The sequence below is a fragment of the Rutidosis leptorrhynchoides genome, chromosome 2 (assembly GCF_046630445.1).
Source record: "Rutidosis leptorrhynchoides isolate AG116_Rl617_1_P2 chromosome 2, CSIRO_AGI_Rlap_v1, whole genome shotgun sequence".
Taxonomy (NCBI): Eukaryota; Viridiplantae; Streptophyta; class Magnoliopsida; order Asterales; family Asteraceae; genus Rutidosis; species Rutidosis leptorrhynchoides.
Window position 1 is genome coordinate 378,248,492 of NC_092334.1, and position 22,882 is coordinate 378,271,373.

The following is a 22,882-nucleotide window of genomic DNA, read 5'->3' on the forward strand; positions in this document are numbered from 1 at the left end:
AGTTCGGGTCACTACATTGATGAGGCGTTTAGTCAACATGAAGCTTAAAAGTGGAACTTCAGTTGCCGAGCATACCAGTGAGTTCCAGAGCTTGATCAACCAGTTATCGTCTGTAGAGATGCCTCTTGGCGATGAAGTTCAGGCGCTATTGCTACTTAGTTCTCTTCCCGATAGCTGGGAAACGTTGGTCGTAACACTCAGCAACTCAGCTCCGAATGGCAAACTTACCATGTCAATGGTCAAGGATGCCCTATTCAGTGAAGAGGCAAGGAGAAAAGACATGGGCACAGATCAGACCCATGCCTTTGTCACAGAGAATCGGGGGAGCAACGAATGAGTAGCAAAAATAAATGGAGAGGCAGAAGCAAGAACAGGGGCAAGTCTGCTGATGGCAGAAAACCAATATATAAATGTCATCATTGTGGATTAGAAGGACATATGAAAAAGAACTGCTATAGATTGAAAGAGGAACAAGGTCAAAGCAGTTCACAACTGAAGAATAAGGGTGGAGAAACATTAGTTACTATCACTGGTGATGTAGCTTATTGTTCAACTCATGATGAGACATGCCTTCACGTCTCACAAGAAGAAACAGAATGGGTGGTATATACTGCAGCTTCCTACCACGTGACTCCATATAAGGAATACTTCACAACATACAAAGCTGGTGACTTTGGAGCTGTGAAGATGGGAAATTCCAGTTCCGCTGAGATTGTCGAAATTGGTGATGTCAAGATAAAGACAAGTTTCGGGAGCACAATCACTCTGAAGGATGTCCGCCATGTGCCAGATCTTCGGCTGAATTTACTTTCCGGAGTAGCTCTCGACAAACAGGGCTATGATACTCATTTTAGTAAAAGCACATGGAAATTATCAAGAGGTGCTATGATAGTCGCTCGGGGACACATTTGTGGCACACTGTACAAGACTCATGTGAAGATCTGCACATACAGTATTAATGTTGCAGAAAAGGAGGCTTCATAAAATTTATGGCACCAGAGACTCGGTCACTTGAGTGAGAAAGGGTTGTCTACCCTAATAAAAAAGAAGCTTATCAATGTAGACAAGGACGCTGCATTAGATCCTTGCAATCATTGTCTGTTTGGTAAGCAGCATAGAGTCTCGTTTAATTCATCTTCAACGAGAAAATCAGAGTTACTCAGTCTGGTACACTCTGATGTTTGCGGTCCGTTAGAGGTTGAATCAATTGGCGGCAATCGATACTTTCTGATGTTTATCGATGATACTTCTCTAAAGGTGTGGGTATATTTCTTGCGGACGAAGGACCAGGTGTTCGATTACTTCAAACAGTTCCATGTCATGGTAGAACGTGAGACAGGAAAGATGTTAAAGTGTCTTCGATCCGACAACGGCGGTGAATACTCTTCCAGGCAGTTCGATGCCTATTGCAGATCATATGACATCCAACAAGAGAAGACAGTTCCACATACCCCTCAACACAATGGTATAGCAGAAAGAATGAACCGAACAATCATGGAACGTGTTCGGAGCATGCTCAGTATGGCTAAGCTGCCAAAGCCATTCTGGGGAGAAGCAGTCAGAGCCGCATGTTACTTGATCAACCGATCTCCATCAGTACCACTGAATTTTGAAGTTCCGGAGAAACTTTGGTCTGAAAGGATCCATCATACTCTCACTTAAGAGTATTTGGATGTTTGGCGTACACACTTGTATCCAAAGTGCTCATACATAAGCTGGATGCAAGGACCACTCCATGCATATTCATAGGCTATGGAGATGAAGAATTTGGATACAGATTATGGGATCCAAATTAGAAAAAGGTGATCAGAAGTAGGGACGTGGTGTTCCATGAAATCCAGACAATAGAAGATATTGAAAAGCCCACAATATCTCAGAAGACAAATGTTGTTGCTCAGGTGCCAGAGGCAACAGCGGAATCATTCATGAGAAATGAATTTTCAGTGCAAGAAGAAATGTCAGAAGTAGAAGATAATGAGGAAAATAACTGTGCTAAGCAGGGGGAGCCACAACCCCATCTGCCAGACGTTCCAGCACCATCACAAGGTCAAGATGATGGTGGATCTTCTCACAATGTTCCAGAAGTTCGTAGATCTGAACGAGGTCGGATTCCATCGAGAAGATATCCAGAATCCGAGTACCTTCTACTTACTGAAGATGGAGAATCAGAGAGTTTTCATGAAGCAGTAACTCATAAGGATAAAGAAAATGGTTGCTCGCAATGCAGGATGAGATGGATTCTCTGCAGAAAAATCAAACTTATGAGATTATAGAACTTCCGCGCGAGAAGAAGGCACTGAAAAACAAATGGATGTTCAAGCTGAAAAAGGATGGTAGTGGAAAAGTGGTGAAATACAAAGCACGACTTGTAGTCAAAGGATTCCAACAGAAGAAAGGGATTGATTTTGACGAGATATTTTCACTAGTAGTCAAGATGACTTCAATTAGAGTCATACTTGGATTGGTCACAAGTATGAACTTGGAGCTTGAACAGATGGATGTAAAGACAGCTTTTCTTCATGGAGATTTACAAGAAGAAATTTACATGGAGCAGCCGGAAGGTTTTGAGGTTTCAGGAGATAACCTCGTATGCAAGCTGAAGAAAAGTTTATATGGTTTGAAGCAGGAACCTAGGCAGTGGTACAAGAAGTTTGACTCGTGCATGGTGAGTCAAGGGTATAAGAAAACTGCAACAGATGAGTGTGTCTACATTCAGAAGTTTTCTGAAGAAAATTTCGTTGCTCTTCTACTATATGTAGACGATAATTTGATCGTAGGAAAAGACGCAACGAAGATCAACCAGCTGAAGAAGGAACTCTCAAAGTCTTTTGACATGAAAGACTTAGGACAGGCTCAACAGATTTTGGGAATGCAGATTGATAATGCTAAAAACGAACATATATTTCATAGCATTATTCCTCAAGAAAGACAAGCTTTTAGTTGCAATTGTTCTATTTACAAGTGATATTCGTTTAAATAATAAAAGGTGAAGACAAAAGACAGATTCGACGAATTGAAGACGCAAACGACCAAAAAGCTCAAAAGTACAAAATACAATCCAAGAGGTTCCAATTATTGATAAGAAACGTCTCGAATTTACAAGAGTACAAGATTCAAAACGCAAAGTACAAGATATTAAATTATACGCAAGGACGTTCGAAAATCCGGAACCGGGACCAGAGTCAACTCTCAATGCTCGACGCAACGGACTAAAAATTACAAGTCAACTATGCACATAAATATAATATAATATTTAAATAATTCTTATAATTATTTAATATATTATATTATTTATAAAACCGTCGGCAGAAGAAAACAACCAAATATGAGCCTCCACAGCTGGCCATGCGATCGCATGGCCTGGAAGGCATAAATCCATGCGATCGCATGAGCCCCAGTTCCAGCTCACATGCCTATAAAAATCGAGCTTTGGTGCACCACAAATATATCTATCTTTCTCTTTTCTCCATTCATACGATATATTTATATTTATAATTTATATTTTAATTTTAATTTTAATTATAATTCTAATAATAAGGGTATGTTAGCGAATGTTGTAAGGGTGTAAGTCGAAATTCTGTCCGTGTAACACTACGCTATTTTTAATCATTGTAAGTTATGTTCAACCTTTTTAATTTAATGTCTCGTAGCTAAGTTATTATTATGCTTATTTAAAACAAAGTAATCATGATGTTGGGCTAATTACTAAAATTGGGTAATTGGGCTTTGTACCATAATTGGGGTTTGGACAAAAGAACAACACTTGTGGAAATTAGACTATGGGCTATTAATGGGCTTTATATTTGTTTAACTAAATGATAGTTTGTTAATGTTAATATAAAGATTTACAATTGGGCGTCCCTATAAATTACCATATACACTCGATCGGACACGATGGGCGGGGTATTTATATGTACGAATAATCGTTCATTAAACCAGACACGGGAATGAATTAATAGCCACTAGAATAATTAAAACAGGGGTGAAATTATGTACAAGGACACTTGGTATAATTGATAACAAAATATTAAAACCTTGGGTTACACTCAGTCGACATCCTGGTGTAATTATTAAACAAAGTATTAAAATCTTGTTATAGTTTAAGTCCCCAATTAGTTGGAATATTTAACTTCGGGTATAAGGATAATTTGACGAGGACACTCGCACTTTATATTTATGACTGACGGACTGTTATGGACAAAAACCAGACGGACATATTAAATAATCCAGGACAAAGGACAATTAACCCATGGGTATAAAACTAAAATCAACACGTCAAACATCATGATTACGGAAGTTTAAATAAGCATAATTCTTTTATTTCATATTTAATTTCCTTTATTTTATATTTAATTTCACTTCTAATTATCACATTTTTATTATTATTGTAGTTAATTGCACTTTTAATTATCGTACTTTTTAATTATCGCAAGTTTATTTTATCGCATTTTTATTATTTGCAATTTCATTATCGTTATTTACTTTACGCTTTAATTTAAATCTTGTATTTATTTTTAATATTTTACATTTGGTTTTAACTGCGACTAAAGTTTTAAAATCGACAAACCGGTCATTAAACGGTAAAAACCCCCCTTTATAATAATAATATTACTTATATATATATTTGTATTTTTATAAAAGTAAACTAATATAGCGTTAAGCTTTGTTTAAAGATTTCCCTGTGGAACGAACCGAACTTACTAAAAACTACACTACTGTACGATTAGGTACACTGCCTATAAGTGTTGTAGCAAGGTTTAAGTATATCCGTTCTCTAAATAAATAAATATCTTGTGTAAAATTGTATCGTATTTAATAGTATTTCCTGTAAAAATATAAGCTATTTTATATACTACTCTGCTAAAACATCAAGTATTTTTGGCGCCGCTGCCGGGGAACTCTTAAACGCCGGAAGCGCAACGCTAATATAAAAAAAAAAGATTTTTGTTTACTTTTATTAAAATTCGTTTTTATAAAAATACGTTTTAAATATTCAAAAATATAAAAAGAAAAACAAAAATATAAATATTTTTAGGAGTTTGATAAATATTTAAGTTTTATAAAGTTTCTTTATTTCCATTTTTTTTAGTTTGTAAAAATATAAGTTTTATTTAATTAATAAATATATTTTATATTTTACAGCAAAAACAGAAAAAAAAATAATTAATTCGGCCCGAACACTGTAGCATCCCAGCTCTTGGCCCGAAACCCTAGCCCATTCGATCGCATGGCTGGGCAACTGAGGACTCATGCGATCGCATGAGCCCATCTGACACGCCAGACTGCAACTGCATTAATTACGGATAATAATAATAATTATTATATTTAAACCCTAATTAGGGTTATATATAATATATATTAATTTAGTTTTTATTATTAATTTGTATTTTTAGTTTAATTAGTTTATTTAAATTGTAAAATTAATAGTTTTATAAAATAAATAATATAAAAATAATATGTTTATAAAAATTGTACTTTTTACAACTTTTTATATATTTTTATATTTTGTCCCTTTTTAATCGTTTAAGCGTAATATTTGTATTTTTCGCTCATATTTAGTTTTAATTCATAGTTTTTGCCATAACTATTTTTACTTCTAGATTTTTAGGCTTTGCCGTAGAATTCCTTAAGTGCTTTTTCTTTAGACTAAGATTTAAGTGCTTTAGAATTTTGCCACGCCTTTTTAAGTTTTAGTTTCTTTTTAAGTTATTTCCATTTGGGATTTAGTTTTACCTGTAAGCTTTAATATTTTTAGACGACTTTTACCTATGTATCAATTATCATTCCAATTAGTAATCTCAATTTGAGATTATAATTTTAAGTTAGTTGTAGTAATAAGGTTAGGTTAGTCAAGTGTTTTAAGTTTTATAAGTTTCTTTTATTTTTCCGTCACCTTTTATTTTTCAACCATTTTTCTTTTTCGACCTTTTTCGACGAGCTCTTTTTCTTTCTTATTTCTCGCTATTCTAGTTTTAGGACATAGATTTTTATTCTACTTCTTATCTAAATTTCTTAAAATTACGAAAATTTATTTTAAGTGGTTAAATTGATAGACATCAAAATTTTCTGGTTCGTAGTAATAGTTGGATTTGTACGTGGACCGGGTTATTGGAGCCAAACAGTCCTCAATTATATTGAGACCAAATGAATCCTGCCCCTCTGCTGCATCTTTTGGCTATTCGAAACGTGGGCAAAATCAGAAAAGTCTATTGATTGGATAACTTATTATAATTTTTCTTTCCTTTTAAAAACTAATAGGATATTCAGTGAATGCACCTAGCAAGACGTTCACCACCTTTTGTACGTTCACCACCTGTAACTAGATCAAGACATTTAGCAAATATTACCGCCGTTGATTTCTCTTTAGAATCGTCATCCAGTCGACCAAGTACTTCAGTTCAAATTTCCGATAATCCATTTTTTGAACCCGACCTCACAATTGAGAATCCGGAGAATATTCAGGAACGATTCGTAGATCCTGAACCACTAAACTTTCCTCCGGAACCACCAATCATTCAAACAGAGATTGTTGAGGAACGAACCATTAAATCAGAATCCTCTAGTGATTCCGATTCAACAAATTCAATTATGGAGAATCTGGAACCTTTAAGTATGGAAGACCGAATGAGAGCTAAACGCACTGGCCAAGGTCACGCAATAACTCATCCAGACATTAATGCGCCAGATTATGAAATCAAATGACAAATTCTACACATGGTGACTAATCAATGCCAATTTAGTGGGGCGCCGAAGGAAGATCCAAATGAACATTTACGTACCTTTAATAGGATCTGCACACTATTTAAAATCCGAGAAGTAGAGGATGAACAGATATATCTCATGTTATTTCCCTGGACTTTAAAGGGAGAAGCCAAAGATTGGTTGGAATCGTTACCTGAAGGGGCGATTGATACATGGGATGTTTTAGTTGAAAAATTTCTTAAACAATTCTTTCCTGCATCTAAAGCCGTAAGACTTCAAGCAGAAATTATTACGTTTACACAGAAGCCAAATGAAACTCTATATGAGGCGTGGACTAGATATGGAAAGTTATTAAGAGGATGTCCGCAACATGATTTAGACACCTGTCAAATAGTACAAATATTCTACCAAGGATGCGACATCACTACAAGGAAAGACATAGATATAGCAGCTGGTGGTTCTATTATGAAGAAAACCGAAACTGATGCTTATAAAATTATTGATAACACTGCTTCCCACTCACATGAGTGGCACCAAGAAAAAGATATCGTTAGATCATCTAAAGCAGCTAGAGCCGATTCTAGCCATGACTTAGATTCCATTTCCGTAAAGATAGATGTTGTGGAGAGACGAATGGAAAAGATGACTAAGGATATTCACTCAATACGAATTAGTTGTGAGCAGTGTGGAGGACCACATTTGACAAAAGATTATCTCAGTATTGAATTAACAATGGAACAAAGAGAGAATATTTCATACATAAACCAAAGGCCTGGAAATAATTATCAGAATAATTATCAACCGCCAAGACCGATTTACAATTAAAACCAAAATTATAACCGAAATATTCCATACAACAACCAACAAGGTCCTAGCAATCAACAAGTATCCAATAATACTTATAATCAGCAAAGACCTAATTTTCAAAACAAACCACCACAACAAACCGATGATAAAAAAGCCGAATTTAGAAGATATGATGACGAAGCTAGTTGAAACTCAAACGCAGTTTTTCACATCTCAGAAACAAACTAATGAACAAAATGCTCAAGTATTTAGAAATCAACAAGCTTCTATTCAAAATCTGGAACAAGAAGTAAGTAACCTAGCAAGGTTAATAGGTGAAAGAAAACCGGGAAGTCTACCTAGTAATACAAATGCTAACCCCCGGAATGAAACAGCTAAAGCCATTACCACAAGAAGTGGTACAACACTTAAACCACCTGAAATACCTGTAATTTCTGATGAAGCTATTCCTACTCCACAAGAACCACAACCTGATCAAGATAAGGAAAAAGAACCGGTAGTTGAAAAGGTTAATGAAGATAACACAGTTAAGGCTAAACCTTATGTTAAACCATACCAACCACCACTACCTTACCCGAGTAAAATGAAGAAAGAGAAACTTGAAGCCGAGCAATCCAAATTCTTGGATATGTTTAAACAGATAAATGTAAATCTTCCTTTCATTGATGTGATTTCAGGAATGCCTAGATATGCTAAATTCTTGAAAGATCTAATCTCAAATAGAAAGAAAATGGAAGAACTCTCGGCTGTTACTATGAATGCTAATTGTTCAGCAGTGCTGTTGAATAAGATACCAGAAAAATTATCTGATCCAGGAAGTTTCACAATTCCATGTTTTCTGGGTAGTCTTAGTTCAATAGAAGCATTGGCAGACTTAGGTGCTAGTATAAATCTAATTCCGTATTCACTATACGCTAAACTAGACCTTGGAGAATTGAAACCAACCAGAATAAGCATACAACTAGCCGATAGATCAATAAAATATCCTAGAGGGATAATGGCGAACATGCTAGTTAAAGTTGGTACTTTAGTATTTCTAGTAGATTTTGTTGTTTTAGACATGGAAGAAGATTCTCAAGTTCCTCTCATATTAGGAAGACCATTCTTAAACACGGCTAAAGCAATGATAGACGTGTTCGGTAAGAAATTGACCCTAAGTATAGAGGATGAGAGTGTTACCTTTTCAGTTGATAGAGCAATGCAACAACCGCAATCTGCAGATGATACATGTTATTATATTCAAACTATAGATGCACATGCAGAATTATTAGAAGAATTTCCAGAATTACAAGGAACAGGAGAATGTTCTTTAGGAGAAGGTAATGAACCAATTGATGAAGCTGAAATGTTAGCAACACTTATAGCTAATGAATATGAACCAACAACAGAAGAAATTCAAATGCTAAAAGAAGAAGACAGATATCGATATAAATCATCGATAGAAGAACCTCTGAAATTAGAGTTAAAGCCACTTCCAAACCATTTGGAATACGCTTATTTACATGGTGAATCTGAATTACCTGTAATAATATCGTCTTCTCTTACTGAAAATGAGAAATCACAACTCATTTCTGTGTTGAAAGCTCATAAACCAGCCATTACATGGAAGATTCATGATATTAAAGGAATAAGTCCTTCGTATTGCACACATAAAATCCTTATGGAAGAAGGTCATAAAACGTATGTGCAACGCCAACGAAGACTAAATCCTAATATGCAAGATGTAGTTAAAAAAGAGATTATTAAACTGCTAGACGCAGGTCTAATTTATCCAATCTCTGATAGTCCATGGATAAGCCCAGTTTAATGCGTGCCTAAGAAGGGTGGCATGACTGTCATTACAAATGAGAAAAATGAGCTTATTCCTACTAGGACTGTAACAGGATGGCGTGTGTGTATTGATTATAGAAAATTAAATGACGCCACCAGAAAAGATCACTTTCCCTTACCTTTTATAGATCAAATGTTGGAAAGATTAGCCGAAAATAGTTACTATTGTTTTCTAGATGGATTTTCTGGATATTTTCAAATTCCAATAGCACCCGAAGACCAAGAGAAAACCACATTCACGTGCCCTTATGGTACTTTTGCTTACAAACGCATGCCATTTGGACTTTGTAACGCCCCTGCAACCTTTCAAAGGTGTATGATGGCGATTTTTCACGACATGATAGAAGAATGCATGGAAGTTTTCATGGATGATTTTTCAGTCTTCGGTGATACATTTGAATCATGTCTAGTTAATCTGGAACGAATGCTTATTAGATGCGAACGATCAAATCTAGTACTTAATTGGGAAAAATGCCATTTCATGGTTAAAGAAGGCATCGTTCTTGGTCATAAAATTTCAAAAGAAGGAATTGAAGTGGATAGAGCTAAAGTAGATGTAATTGCTAAACTTCCATATCCCACCAATGTTAGAGGAGTTAGGAGTTTTCTAGGGCATGCCGGTTTTTACCGACGTTTCATAAAAGATTTTTCTAAAATTGCCACTCCTATGAATAAACTCCTAGAAAAGGATGCTCCATTCATCTTTTCAGATGAGTGTATCAAATATTTTAATATTCTTAAAGAAAAACTAACTAATGCGCCGATCATGATAACACCAAATTAGAATCTACCATTTGAACTAATGTGCGATGCAAGTGATTTTGCAATGGGAGCCGTTTTAGGACAAAGGATTGAAAAACAATTTCAACCTATATATTATGCTAGTAAGACTTTACAAGGAGCACAAACGAACTATACAACTACTGAAAAAGAACTCCTTGCTATTGTCTTTGCTTTTGACAAATTTCGATCATATCTCGTTCTAGCAAAAACGGTGGTCTATACTGACCATTCTGCTCTTAGATACCTATTTTCGAAACAAGATGCTAAACCAAGATTAATCCGTTGGATCTTACTCTTACAAGAGTTTGATATTGAAATCCGAGATAAAAGAGGAGCAGAAAATCTCGCCGCTGATCATCTTTCTCTTCTTGAAAATCCCGAATTAGAAGTTCTGAATGAATCGGCCATACAAGACAACTTTCCTGATGAATATCTATTGAAGATAGATTATAAAGAAATTCCATGGTTTGCAGACTATGCAAACTACTTAGTTTGTGGATTCCTTGAAAAAGGATTATGTACCAAAAACGAAAGAAATTCTTCAGTGATATAAAACACTATTTCTGGGAAGATCCACATTTGTTTAAAAGTTGTCCAGATGGAATAATACGCCGATGTGTATTTGGAGATGAAGCTAGTAAAATATTAAACCATTGTCACACAGGACCAACAGGAGGGCATTATGGGCCTCAACTAACAGCAAGAAAAGTTTATGATGCTGGATTCTATTGGCCTACAATTTACAAAGACGCACACCTTCTTTGCAAATCCTGTGATGCATGTCAAAGGGCCGGAAAAATAAGTCAACGTGATGAAATGCCACAAAATGTCATCCAAGTATGTGAAGTATTTGACATTTGGGGTATTGACTTTATGGGTCCATTTCCAAAATCTCATAATAATCTATATATACTCGTGGCCATTGATTATGTATCTAAATGGGCGGAAGCACAAGCTCTCCCAACTAACGATGCACGAGTTGTAGTCAACTTTTTAAAACATCTTTTTGCAAGGTTTGGAACACCGAAAGCTTTAATAAGTGATCGGGGTACTCATTTCTATAATAATCAACTTGAGAAAGTACTTAAAAGATATGGAGTAACTCATAAAATCTCCACCGCATATCATCCACAAACAAGTGGACAAGTTGAAAATACCAACCGAGCTTTAAAACGTATTCTAGAGAAAACCGTAGGATCAAATCCGAAGGAATGGTCCATTAAATTGGAGGATGCACTCTGGGCTTTTAGAACAGCCTACAAAACTCCAATTAGAACCACACCTTTTAGACTTGTTTATGGAAAAGCATGTCATCTTCCAGTAGAAATTGAACACAAAGCGTTTTGGGCTTTGAAGACATGTAATCTTGATTTACATGAAGCCAGACGTCTACGATTAAATCAACTAAACGAATTAGAAGAATTAAGACATGAAGCATACGAAAATTCGTTAATCTATAAAGAAAGAACGAAGAAATGGCATGATAAAAGAATCAGAAGTTCAAAAGAATTTAAAGAAGGAGACAGAGTTCTTCTTTTCAATTCACGATTCAAGCTATTTCCTGGAAAATTGAAATCAAGATGGTCTGGACCATTCATAGTCAAAAGAGTTTTCTCATACGGAACGATAGAATTAATAAATTCAAATGGGATTGAATTTAAATTTAATGGTCACAGAGTTAAACATTACATACATGGTCCGATGGAAGTCGTCAACGAAGTTAATCACAATTTCGACACCACAGCTAACTAAGTGTGGGGAGAATCAAGTCTTTAAAAGATAATATGTATTTCTGTTAGAGTTAGATTGTCTGTTTTCGTGTAGTTCTCGAAAATGGAACCTGAATGGTCTTTCCCTAGCAGACCCTAAAGAACTAGTCTTCTCCCTCCATTCTGAATTTTTATTTTTTTTAGGTTTTTACAAAATGAAGACTGCCTGTGAACTAAACCATGGTCTAATGCTACACGCTTTGATCACTAAATGTAATAATGACACACTTCCGAGTGAAATAGTATCAGTAATCAGAGAAAGAATGGACGGAGTTAGAAAAGAATCCAGATGCGAAGATAATAAGTTACAATTTGGTAAAGGAAAATCAAAATCCGCAGCAAAAAGAAGAGCACGACACCTAGAAAGATGTCACAAATGCGGAAAATGGTCACATGGAGGTAAATGTTCAAATAATCTAACCTATTCAAACACCGAATTTGTTACTTTATGCAGAGACGGACCGTTCATATGTTTAGAAGAAAAGACACTGAATGCTCGAGGTTACGCCTATGTAGCTATGGAAAACCAATTAAACCGACTATCTTATGAATGGGATAGATCATATAACTAAGAAATCTATTTCACGGGTATGTTTGTACAGTTTTTATTTTTTTTTAACCTTTTGATAATAAACGCTAATTTGTTCGCTATAAAGTATTAAATTGGTATTAAATAAAATTAGGTTTGACGACCGAAATTATTGATATCATTCAAAAATTTATTACATCACTGCGAAATTTAACGTTTATTCTTAAGGTATAAATATCTTTAATCAATCAACCCAAAATATTTCAAAAATTCGTCATGAGTTAAATTAGGTCTTGGAACCGAAATTACTTTACCGAAAAGAGGGGCGCATATTTTTGATAATATTTGATTGATTAAAGTGGGATAAAAAGCCAAAAAGATTTTTAATTTTATTTTTACCATGTTTTTAAAATTAATATTTAAATCTTAAATTAATATTGTAAACTTTATAAAAACAATATATTTAAAATTATAAATATTTGAAAAATTAATATAAGTTTGGTGTGAATTTATAATATGAATTTTTAAATTAAGTTTGGTGTGAATTTTTAATTTTTAAAATAGGAATTTTTAATTTTATGCATTTCAAATTTTAAGTTTGGTGTGAATTTTTAATATTAATCTTGAATTTTATATTTAAATTGTGTGAATTTAAAAACAAAAATTTACTTTATCTCATTAAGTTAAAAATATGATTTTTAAAATTCGTCGTAAGTTGAAGACTAGGTCTTTGAACCGAAATTGCTTTACCCGAGGGAGGGACGAAAACTTTTATTATCATTATTTTTAATCTTATTGAATTAAAGTATGCCAAAAACATTAAAAAACCCAAAAATCTTTACTTTTAAAAACCGCGCTTTGATTTGACAAATTTTAAAATTTTGTCGAGGGACAGACTAGGACAACGATCCGAAACGCCCTCGCTCCTAAAGGAAAACAAAATTTTTAAAATTTAATTAATTATAAGTTTTATAAAGTATAAGGTTTTATATATAAAAAAAAAAAAAAAGCTGAAAACACTGTACCCGGACCCCCATGCGATCGCATGGGTTTTACACTTCAACTCCATGCGATCGCATGGAGCTGATATCCAGGCCAGAAACAAATACAGCAGCGGGTCTGTTCTTCACACAAAACACACACATACACCCGAAAAAACTCTCAAATCTTCACCAAATTTCGCCAAAATTCACCGTAATTCGTCATTTTTCTTGCTCTAATCATGCCTAGATTCTCATTCTTCAGCAAATTGGTAAAAATTACACCCCTAAACTCTATAAATTCCTAGTTTTTGTGATAATTACCAATTTTTTACCAAATGCAATTTTGTTAATTTCTAGTGTAATTAGTGTTAAATTGTTAGTATTTTATGCATGTATAACCTAGATTAATGCTATTTAACATGATTTGAAGCCAAAAACTTCAAAATTTTTAGAAATCTAGGGTTTGTGTTCTTGAGCAATTTGGGGCTTTTTGATATAAACAGGTTATGGCCGATTTTTGTCATGAATCATTGCTAAATTGAGTAGTGTAACATGTTTAGATAGTTAAATGATCCAAACAATGATCCTAAACATGATTTTTGGAGATTAAAGTGGACTTTTTAAGTCCAAAATTCATGAACTTGATTAATTTGATATATTTGCCATTTGAGACTTTTTTAATTATTAGTAATGAATATTTTGACATGTTATTTGAGTTAAATGCTTATGAATTTTGTATACATTTTCATATGTGCTTATTTGAAAAGTATAGAATTGTGAAAAATTGTGAAAATGTGTATAAGTTTAATTTTGATTTAACATGTTATAGTGATTGTTTTAAGTTGTTACTTTGCTAACACTAATGCATATTTGGATGCACAAATTTTGTGTTTAATGTGTTTTACAGAGAGCCGATACTGGAGGTTCAGGAGCATCATCATCTAGACGACCAGCACCAGCACCAGAACCAGAACCAGAAATGCAACACGAACAAGAACCACAACAGGAACAACAACAGCCTGATCAGCACATACCTTATTATGATCCGGTACAGTTTGTTGATGAATTCATAGTATTCCCAATGAGGTCGCCAGTAGAATTCCCAACGATTCCTGAGCACACTCTACATCCTAATCTGAGATTTGATAGAAGATGGAGAGATTACGAGACATATCAAAGGAACAAATTCAAATTGGTAACAAAAAATGTAGAGGTGCCAAGGGTAATCGATTGGGCCCCTTTGGAAACGGTCCATCTAGCTGACCGTGTTAGACAGCTTTTAGTTCAAAGGTATGGCAGTTCTTCTTTTAGAGATTGGGAACGTCTTTTCACCATTCGTAGACCTGTATATAAGGAATGGTGTGTTGAGTTGATGAGTACTGTATCACTTGATACAAATATAGTTAGGATAGATGATAGAAGATTTCTTAGGTTTATCCTTGGCGATAGGATGTACAGAATGTCCATGTTGGACATGGCCAGGGCCTTACAGATATATACTCCTTGTGAGTTGCTATTACCCGATTGTACAAACTTGATTCATTATGGTGAACGGGTAGATAGTAACTTTGACGCTGACGCCATTTGGAGGCGTATGTCACATTTTGATGTTTTTACACGAGCAGGAGGACACTCCTATACACATATTGACAGAGCCGAGCTTCGTATTATTCATAGATTTTTAGCTAACTCGATTACACAAAGAGGTCATAATAAAGAAAAAATTACCTTATATGATTTATTCTACCTAAAATGTATTCGGGATCCTAGAAGCTTTGTCAATATCCCTTACTGTGTTGCTTTTTATTTATCTAAAATGGTAGAGGGAATGCAGGACGGGAGTATAATAGGAGGAGGTATTTTTGTTACTCTCATTGGAGAGTATTTAGGTGTTGATAGGAACCAAGGGGGTCCATTACAGATTTGTAGAGAACAGGTTGAGCCCTTAGGATTGAAAGTTTATGTGGGTGCTAAGGTATTGAAAAGTAGACGTAACCAGGCAGTACCCTATGAGGGATCTCATCCTCAGGTAGAGAGAGGCTCAGACGAGGAAATGGAGGAGGCGGAAGACATTAGGGATGTCTTTCAAGATGCTATTCTTGACGTCCACGTTCGTATAGATGAGGAAGCAATGACGAACGCGGCAAGACATAGTATGTATGAGCAGTGGAACTCCGAGCGAGTATACGAGGATTATAGGCGACGCCAACACGATAGCTGGTTAGTTCATCAGCACCAAATCATGAGCCAGCTATCATATCAGGTACCAAATAACTATGTACCTACTCGACCTGCTCATTTTCCGCCACATAGCCCCGATATCCGACCACCCTTTAACCGGTATGACTATGACCAAGCCTATCAGAACACCTATAACCAACAATGGAACACACCCGATGAGATGAACTAGAACCCCTATCCAGACTGATTTAGTTCCATTTGGTTATTTTTATGATTTTTATGTTTTTATCTTTTGACTTTTTCATGTTTAAACTTATGCTATTGGATATATTTGTGTAATTTTTATTATTTTATTAGTATTGTGTACTAATATTTCATATTTAGAATTTGAAAGTGGGATATTAAGTCCCATTTCAAATTGCCATGCATGATTATATTTGTATGTATGTATATTGTCGATTGTACAAAACAGGGTAAAACGGCGCATTTTCAAAGACTGGCATTAAGTTCAGCAAAAGCTACTAATTTTGACGACAAGATGACAAATAAATGTGATGTAACAAAAGACGAAATGAACAAATGATATGCACCATTTATCATTCAGCAAACAAACGCCAATATGTTTGGAAACTTTGGTAAAATTTAATCATTTCTACGCTAATCACCCTCAATAATTTAAATTGTACTGATTTCTTGCAAATGAGGGCATTGCAAGATCTTAAGTGTGGGAAGAGGTTAAATTCTTTCGGATTTTAAAATTTTTATCTTAAACACTTGGTTACCATTAAAAATACTAGTAAAGCAGTAGTTGTATTAGAATCTAGTGCTCTCTGATAATAAAGAACAGCCCTAGTCTTATATACTGACTACCCAATTCTAGTAAAATTTTTCAAAATTTTCAAATTAAATGAACTCAAAATCATGTTTATACATATTTATGAACGATAAAACTAGGTTTTAACACCGAAATTATGGTTACCTCGGAAAGGACATAAATTGAGAAACAAACCAAAATGTTAAAATTCATTTAAAATGGAATAGAGGACGATAAAAAGGAAAATAAAAGCCAAGTGTGGGAAAATTCTCCAAGTTATTCAAAACATATATCACATAATTTTGTACAAATAACTGAAAATACTTTTGCTTTGGACTAAACTAAACTGTTTTACCCGATGAAAGAAAAGAAGAGATGGATCTACACGATGAATCAATTCCATCATTAAAAGGAAGTAAAGTCTTCCGAAAAAGACACGCGCTTCTTGATTTAGGTCAAGAAGTTGTCGTCCAGACCAGCTGTAGGTTGACGAAAAATCTAGAAAAGTCATCACTAAAATCAGCAGAAAATCCACGGACCTCAGCATTAAACAGGGTCGCCAAGTGGTCAGATTTATCCTAACCATGAGAAGGATTTATCTCGTACAATGGGGGGGCACCATGCAAATTAGCTGGATAAGACTAATGAATCAGATCCCCAGAAAGGATAATCTCCTTAAAGATTAAAAATCAGCTTTTAAGACTGATATTACTCAATCCTAGAGATTGACCTTAAAGATTGAGAATTACAAACTCATGGAATTCAATGATATCTAAACTCGAGCTTGAATGAGAAAATATTTTGATCAAAATTACAAACCGATTTGTTTTCTGAAAACCCTATTTTCAATGCGTTCATTACCATTGAACGTAAAATCCTAGGAATTCACCTGGAATTCATTAGGTCACCTGAACCAAATCGGGTGTCAACCGTAAGAACGGTGGTTGCATAGCATGGTCAAAGACAGGACCTTGTGCCAGACCGAAAAATCATAAGGGTGAGCTTTACTATTGCTCCTACCAAGGATAGTAATTGCGTCCGACACGTTATAGACCATAATTAAAAAACATGTCAGGGGACATTGCCTTAACAGTTGCTTATTCAACGCTTTCCTTTACAACCGGACGGTAGTTTACCGAAAGGTAATATACGGGACAAGTAAACTGGACGTGTTGCTTTCCTAATACAAGGTTAGCAAGTGGGTGACACAAAACCGCAAGTTTTGAGCTAAAATTTTCAAATCTGAAACCCACCAAACCCACAAAAATATTTTGCAAACACCGGTGAAGGGTTAATCCGGAAAACTTATCTAGGGTAAAAACTAGAATTAATTTTCAAAAGATCAAATGTTTTCATAAAGATCCAATTTCCTTAATGGATCTAAATTTTTATAGTCATGTGGGACTGTAAACCATATCGTTACTACCATTGTTTATACCGCCGTATAGAAATCACTGATGTACAAAGTGTGAAGAATAAAGAAGTGATTCTAGTATTTCAAGACGATATTGCTTGAGGACAAGCAACGCTCAAGTGTGGAAATATTTGATAATGCTAAAAACGAACATATATTTCATAGCATTATTCCTCAAGAAAGACAAGCTTTTAGTTGCAATTATTCTATTTACAAGTGATATTCGTTTAAATAATAAAAGGTGAAGACAAAAGACAGATTCGACGAATTGAAGACGCAAACGACCAAAAAGCTCAAAAGTACAAAATACAATCCAAGAGGTTCCAATTATTGATAAGAAACGTCTCGAATTTACAAGAGTACAAGATTCAAAACGCAAAGTACAAGATATTAACTTGTACGCAAGGACGTTTGAAAATTGTGAACCGGGACCAGAGTCAACTCTCAACGCTCGACGCAACGGACTAAAAATTACAAGTCAACTATGCACATAAATATAATATAATATTTAAATAATTCTTATAATTATTTAATATATTATATTATTTATAAAACCGTCGGCAGAAGAAAACAACCAAATATGAGCCTCCACAGCTGGCCATGCGATCGCATGGCCTGGAAGGCATAAATCCATGCGATCGCATGAGCCCCAGTTCCAGCCCACATGCCTATAAAAATCGAGCTTTGGTGCACCACAAATATATCTATCTTTCTCTTTTCTCCATTCATACGATATATTTATATTTATAATTTATATTTTAATTTTAATTTTAATTATAATTCTAATAATAAGGGTATGTTAGCGAATGTTGTAAGGGTGTAAGTCGAAATTCTGTCCGTGTAACACTACGCTATTTTTAATCATTGTAAGTTATGTTCAACCTTTTTAATTTAATGTCTCGTAGCTAAGTTATTATTATGCTTATTTAAAACAAAGTAATCATGATGTTGGGCTAATTACTAAAATTGGGTAATTGGGCTTTGTACCATAATTGGGGGTTGGACAAAAGAACAACACTTGTGGAAATTAGACTATGGGCTATTAATGGGCTTTATATTTGTTTAACTAAATGATAGTTTGTTAATGTTAATATAAAGATTTACAATTGGGCGTCCCTATAAATTACCATATACACTCGATCGGACACGATGGGCGGAGTATTTATATGTACGAATAATCGTTCATTAAACCGGACACGGGAATGAATTAATAGCCACTAGAATAATTAAAACAGGGGTGAAATTATGTACAAGGACACTTGGTATAATTGATAACAAAATATTAAAACCTTGGGTTACACTCAGTCGACATCCTGGTGTAATTATTAAACAAAGTATTAAAATCTTGTTATAGTTTAAGTCCCCAATTAGTTGGAATATTTAACTTCGGGTATAAGGATAATTTGACGAGGACACTCGCACTTTATATTTATGACTGATGGACTGTTATGGACAAAAACCAGACGGACATATTAAATAATCCAGGACAAAGGACAATTAACCCATGGGTATAAAACTAAAATCAACACGTCAAACATCATGATTACGGAAGTTTAAATAAGCATAATTCTTTTATTTCATATTTAATTTCCTTTATTTTATATTTAATTGCACTTCTAATTATCACATTTTTATTATTATTGTAGTTAATTGCACTTTTAATTATCGTACTTTTTAATTATCGCAAGTTTATTTTATCGCATTTTTATTATTTGCAATTTCATTATCGTTATTTACTTTACGCTTTAATTTAAATCTTGTATTTATTTTTAATATTTTACATTTGGTTTTAACTGCGACTAAAGTTTTAAAATCGACAAACCGGTCATTAAACGGTAAAAACCCCCCTTTATAATAATAATATTACTTATATATATATTTGTATTTTTATAAAAGTAAACTAATATAGCGTTAAGCTTTGTTTAAAGATTTCCCTGTGGAACGAACCGGACTTACTAAAAACTACACTACTGTACGATTAGGTACACTGCCTATAAGTGTTGTAGCAAGGTTTAAGTATATCCATTCTCTAAATAAATAAATATCTTGTGTAAAATTGTATCGTATTTAATAGTATTTCCTGTAAAAATATAAGCTATTTTATATACTACTCTGCTAAAACATCACAGATAACCCGAGACAGGAAGAATAAAAGGTTATGGCTATCTCAGAAGAAGTATATTGAACGAGTGCTTTCACGTTTCAATATGAACAATGCCAAACCAGTTAGCATCCCATTAGCCAACCATTTCAAGTTAAGCAAGAGTTCTTGTCCCTCATCCAAGGAACAGATCGAGGAGATGTCTTCAGTACCATATTCTTCAGCAGTTGGAAGTTTGATGTATGTGATGGTGTGTACCAGGCCCGATATTGCTCATGCAGTGGGAACGGTGAGTCGTTTTCTCTCCAACCCTGGGAAAGAGCATTGGAATGCAGTAAAATGGATTCTCATATATCTTAAGAATCTATGCCTTTGTTACGGGGGAGCTGATCCAATCTTGGAAGGCTATACAGATGCGGATATGGCCGGAGATCATGATAGTAGAAAATCTACTTCAGGATTCATTTACACTTTTGCAGGAGGAGCTGTTTCATGGCAGTCAAGACTACAGAAGTGTGTTGCATTATCCACAACTGAAGCAGAGTATATTGCTGCCGCAGAAGTTGGAAAAGAAATGTTGTGGTTAAAGCATTATCTTCAAGAATTTGGAATCAAGCAAAAGGAGTACAAGGTATATTGTGACAGTCAGAGTGCTCTAGATTTGAGCAAGAACTCCATGTACCATTCCCGTACAAAACATATTGATATTTGCTATGATTGGATACGCGAGGTAATTGATCGACAACTGTTGAGACTAGTGAAGATCTATACAAATGAGAATCCTGCGGATATGTTAACGAAGGTGCCGACTCGAGAAAAGCTAGTATTATGCAGAGACATATTATGCAGAGACATATTATGCAGAGACATAGCCGGGATGTTTTCCCGAATACGACTGGAGGGGGAGAATTGATGAGTTTCCAGCCGTCATCTAGATGCCTCTGTTCCAGCTGCCATCTAGATGTTCAATGTTGCCAGCTTTGAACAACTCATACGGAAGTAGAAAAGTTGAATACGATGACGGCTGCCCACCTTCTCCGTTCACACGACACCTTCCTCGTTCACACCATTCTACCGCCACCAAAGTTTTAGTATAAATAGAGGTTGAAACTTCAATTGTAAATCATCCCAAAATCACTCAGAGAAGTGTAATCACAACCTAGATAGTGTGTGTGAGTTTGAGAGTTTTTAGAGTTTTGTAAATACTCGTGTAATCTATTCTTGTGAGTAATAGAGTTATTTTCTCTCAAATTTATATCTCCCAACGTCCAGGCGATCCTCTCTTCCCAACATACAGCTGCTGCGATTTTTTTGTTACTGCGGTTGTTGCATCTTTCAATCTGAAGGTTTGCCAATCACCATTGCAACCTACAAATTCGATAGTTGTGATTTATTCTTTATAACCATGTGTTTAATTATTCTTGAGCTACACCTAATGTTTAATGCATTAATTGATTTGTGTTATTTGGTCAACAACAACAACAGTAGATTTCTTTATGCTAATTTGAAATTAGTCTCACGTAATTGTTTCTTTCTTTCAACATTGGTAGAAATTAGCAATAACAATTATGGTCAAGTTTTTGATTATTGTTAAGGGAACTTTTGATATGATTTAGATAAATCTGAGCTTGTGTATTTATCTAAAATCTTGTGTTTCGACTGTGAAAAGCTGCGTGTTGCAAATTGTTAAAACATCCTCATGGCTCAAATCAATTTCTAAGCTATAAGTATTTATTGATACATTGTTTCATGTTTGGTGCTTTATGTTTTATTTGTTTGCATTATTGTTTTGTTTATAACTTTTGGTTGTCTAATTCCACTCTAATAATCTTTGTCCATCTAGCAGGTATAACCCAACCCAATGTCTGCACTAAACGAACTTCCACCGGACCTCATCGAAGCAATTCTCCTTCTTCTGCCACCTAAAGTGCAAGGCCGTTTCAAATCGTTTCTAAACGATGGTACTCAGTCATTTCCAGTTCCAGTTTCATCAAAACACATATTCGTAAATACATCGAAAACAACTCCAATCCTGACCCCACTCACGTGATTTTAGTTCCGGAAGATGGTGTATTTCTCTACTCAGTCGGTATAAAACAACTCAAGACCCAAACCGTAACTGCTAATCGCTTGAATATGAATTTCCTGGAAGAATGGCTTGAGATACAAGGCTCTTGCAACGGGATTGTTTTAGTCGATTATATTTATGATAACCTTTATTTAGTCAATCTAACCTCTCATAAGTCTTTGAAAGTTCCAGATTATTCTGGTTTAGAAAATAATCATGGAACATATGGATTTGGTTATGGTTCTTCTAAGGATACATATGGATTTGGTTATGATTCTTCTAAGGATGATTATAAAGTAATCCACATTTCTTATAAATTCGGTTTCGAGTCTGATCTTAATTGCACCTTGGTACACGTGTATAGTTTACGTAACAATTCATGGAACAAGTTGCCTAATTTCCCTTACCTACATCCTAATCATTCTAGATTATGTTCAGGGGTACTCTTAAACAATAATCTTCACTGGGTAGTAAGAAACAGACGCTCAACAAAGACTATTGCTGCCTTTAGTTTAGCTGATGAAGAATTTCATGAAATCGAGTTTCTGTTGGACGGTTGTCCAAAGTTGACAAACATTAACTTGAATAAAGTTTGCATGCAATACATGTGGGTTGCTATTCTCAAATAGTGATTACCAACCTATTGAAGAAATTAGTGTCTGGATGTTTAAAAGTCAAAGTAGACAACTTTTGTAATTTCTTGGTTTCATATTGGTTTACTAATATGTGGTTGAGAATTGTTGTAGCAACATGTACGCATATATATTTTGATGTATAAATATGTGACCATGCAGAAGGTGAAGATCATCCAGAGAGAGAATCAAATGTATCCAGAGGGATCAAATCCAAGAGTGGATCAAAGTATCACAAATGTAGTAAACATAGTTGATCGATAATATCA

The 22,882-nt window shown here is 34.7% G+C and overlaps 1 protein-coding gene across 1 annotated transcript; it reads left to right on the plus strand.

Moving 5' to 3' along the window:
• The first annotated feature begins 21,774 nt into the window (after window positions 1–21,774).
• On the plus strand, window positions 21,775–22,610 carry LOC139889018 (F-box/kelch-repeat protein At3g06240-like). The gene is made up of 2 exons (XM_071871994.1): window positions 21,775–21,874; window positions 21,970–22,610. The coding sequence occupies exons 1-2, from the start codon at window positions 21,775–21,777 to the stop codon at window positions 22,608–22,610; spliced, it is 741 nt and encodes a 246-aa protein (XP_071728095.1).
• The last annotated feature ends 272 nt before the right edge of the window (window positions 22,611–22,882 follow it).

Coding starts and splice junctions, on each gene's coding strand:
- LOC139889018 (XM_071871994.1), top strand. CDS start 21,775: ATGTCTGCACTAAACGAACTTCCACCGGACCTCATCGAAGCAATTCTC. Junction 21,875..21,969: donor CAAATCGTTTCTAAACGATG/GTACTCAGTCAT, acceptor ACGTGATTTTAG/TTCCGGAAGATGGTGTATTT.